At 44.0% G+C, this 1,542-nt stretch overlaps 1 protein-coding gene across 1 annotated transcript in view; it reads right to left on the bottom strand.

The window, feature by feature from the left end:
• LOC106817414 overlaps positions 1-1,542 on the bottom strand; it is a 3,935-nt gene that overhangs the window by 1,530 nt on the left and 863 nt on the right. Inside the window, exon 2 of the mRNA XM_014822079.1 lies at positions 1,185-1,283. Within this exon, the coding sequence (XP_014677565.1) occupies positions 1,185-1,193 (9 nt within the window). The 5' untranslated portion in view covers positions 1,194-1,283. The remainder of the gene's footprint in view (positions 1-1,184; positions 1,284-1,542) is intronic.

Genomic DNA, 1,542 nt, shown 5'->3' with positions numbered 1-1,542 from the left:
CACACACACACACACACACACACACACACACACACACACACACACACACACACACACACACACACACACACACACACACATATATACATATACGCACACGCACACACAACACGCACATACATACACACACACACACACACACACACACATATATATATATTTATATATATTTATATATATATATATCGAGCTTATAATATATTATAAATACCTATATATAGGTATTTATAAGCTCTAAATATATATATATATATATCAAGAGCTAATAAATACGTAGAGTGTACAACGAGGAAACGGGAAAAATAGTGCTATTCACGGCAATATTATTCTACTTTGCCTGCGAGTCTAGAGTAATTTCATGTTAGCAAGCAATAATAATGTTCAACGTTAAGCAGCATTCTTTGCTCACTAAAACAAGACCAACCGCTTGTCTCTACGATACTCCTAAGCCGAGATATTGGCTCGTAAACCTCCCCTCCCTCAGGCCTCACGCCGCCTCGCATCCAGGTTATTCCCGAACCTTCTCGCGTTTTGCGGGTTAGGAAAGTCGCTTCGTGAGAGTTTGGATTTTTCCGCGATAACTTTATGAATGAACGGCGTTTCGGTTATCATATGTGACTTTCGGGGTCATCGCCTATGCCCTTATCTCCCATTATCTTTCCTAGCACGGCTAATGCCCGTCATGATGGAGCCGGCAATGTTTTCTAAATTAAGTCTCTGCAACGCAGCTCAGTTACTATATGGTGTAGTAAGAATACCAAATTTGAGCATGTGACATCAATTATCAGCGCTCCAAGCGGCAACGGAAAACGATAGCCAGAATCGTTCAGCGCGAGAAGGTTTGGGAATAACCTGGATGCGAGGCGGCGTGAGGCCTGTGGGAGGGGAGGTTTACGAGCCAATATCTCAGCCTAAGAGTATTGTAGAGACAAGCGGTTGGTCTTATTTTAGAGAGCAAAGATTTCTGCTTAACGCAATACCATGAAAATATTCTAGACTCGCAGGCAAAGTAGAATAATATTGCCGTAAAATAGCAGCCTATTTTCCCGTTTTCCCATTGTACACTCTAGCCCACACTCTATTTATTAGCTCTTGATATATATATATATATACACCACCACGCACGTATGTATACACGCACCCCCACACGAACACACCCACACACATACGCATTCACGCCTTACCTTTGCCATCTCGGTCTTATCCAGCTGGATGTGAGACTGCGTGGAGAGTTTGAAGAGTGCGAGCAGTAACTCTACAGCATGAGGGATTCCCCAGCATCCCTGTACGACAGAGAAAAGCTAGCATTACGAGAGAGAGAGAGAGAGAGAGAGAGAGAGAGAGAGAGAGAGAGAGAATGAGGGATTCCCCAGCATCCCTGTACGACAGAGAGATGCTAGCAATACAAGACAGCAAGAGAGAGGAGAGAGAGCGAGAGAGCAAGAGAGAGAGATAGAGAGAGAGAGAGGATGAGGGATTACCCAGAAAACCCGCACGACAGAGAGAGAATGAGGGATTCCCCAGCATCCCTGTACGACAGAG

The sequence above is a fragment of the Priapulus caudatus genome, unplaced genomic scaffold (assembly GCF_000485595.1).
Source record: "Priapulus caudatus unplaced genomic scaffold, Priapulus_caudatus-5.0.1 Scaffold1718, whole genome shotgun sequence".
NCBI lineage: Eukaryota > Metazoa > Priapulida > Priapulimorpha > Priapulimorphida > Priapulidae > Priapulus > Priapulus caudatus.
This window is presented reverse-complemented; position numbering and strand designations above follow the sequence as displayed.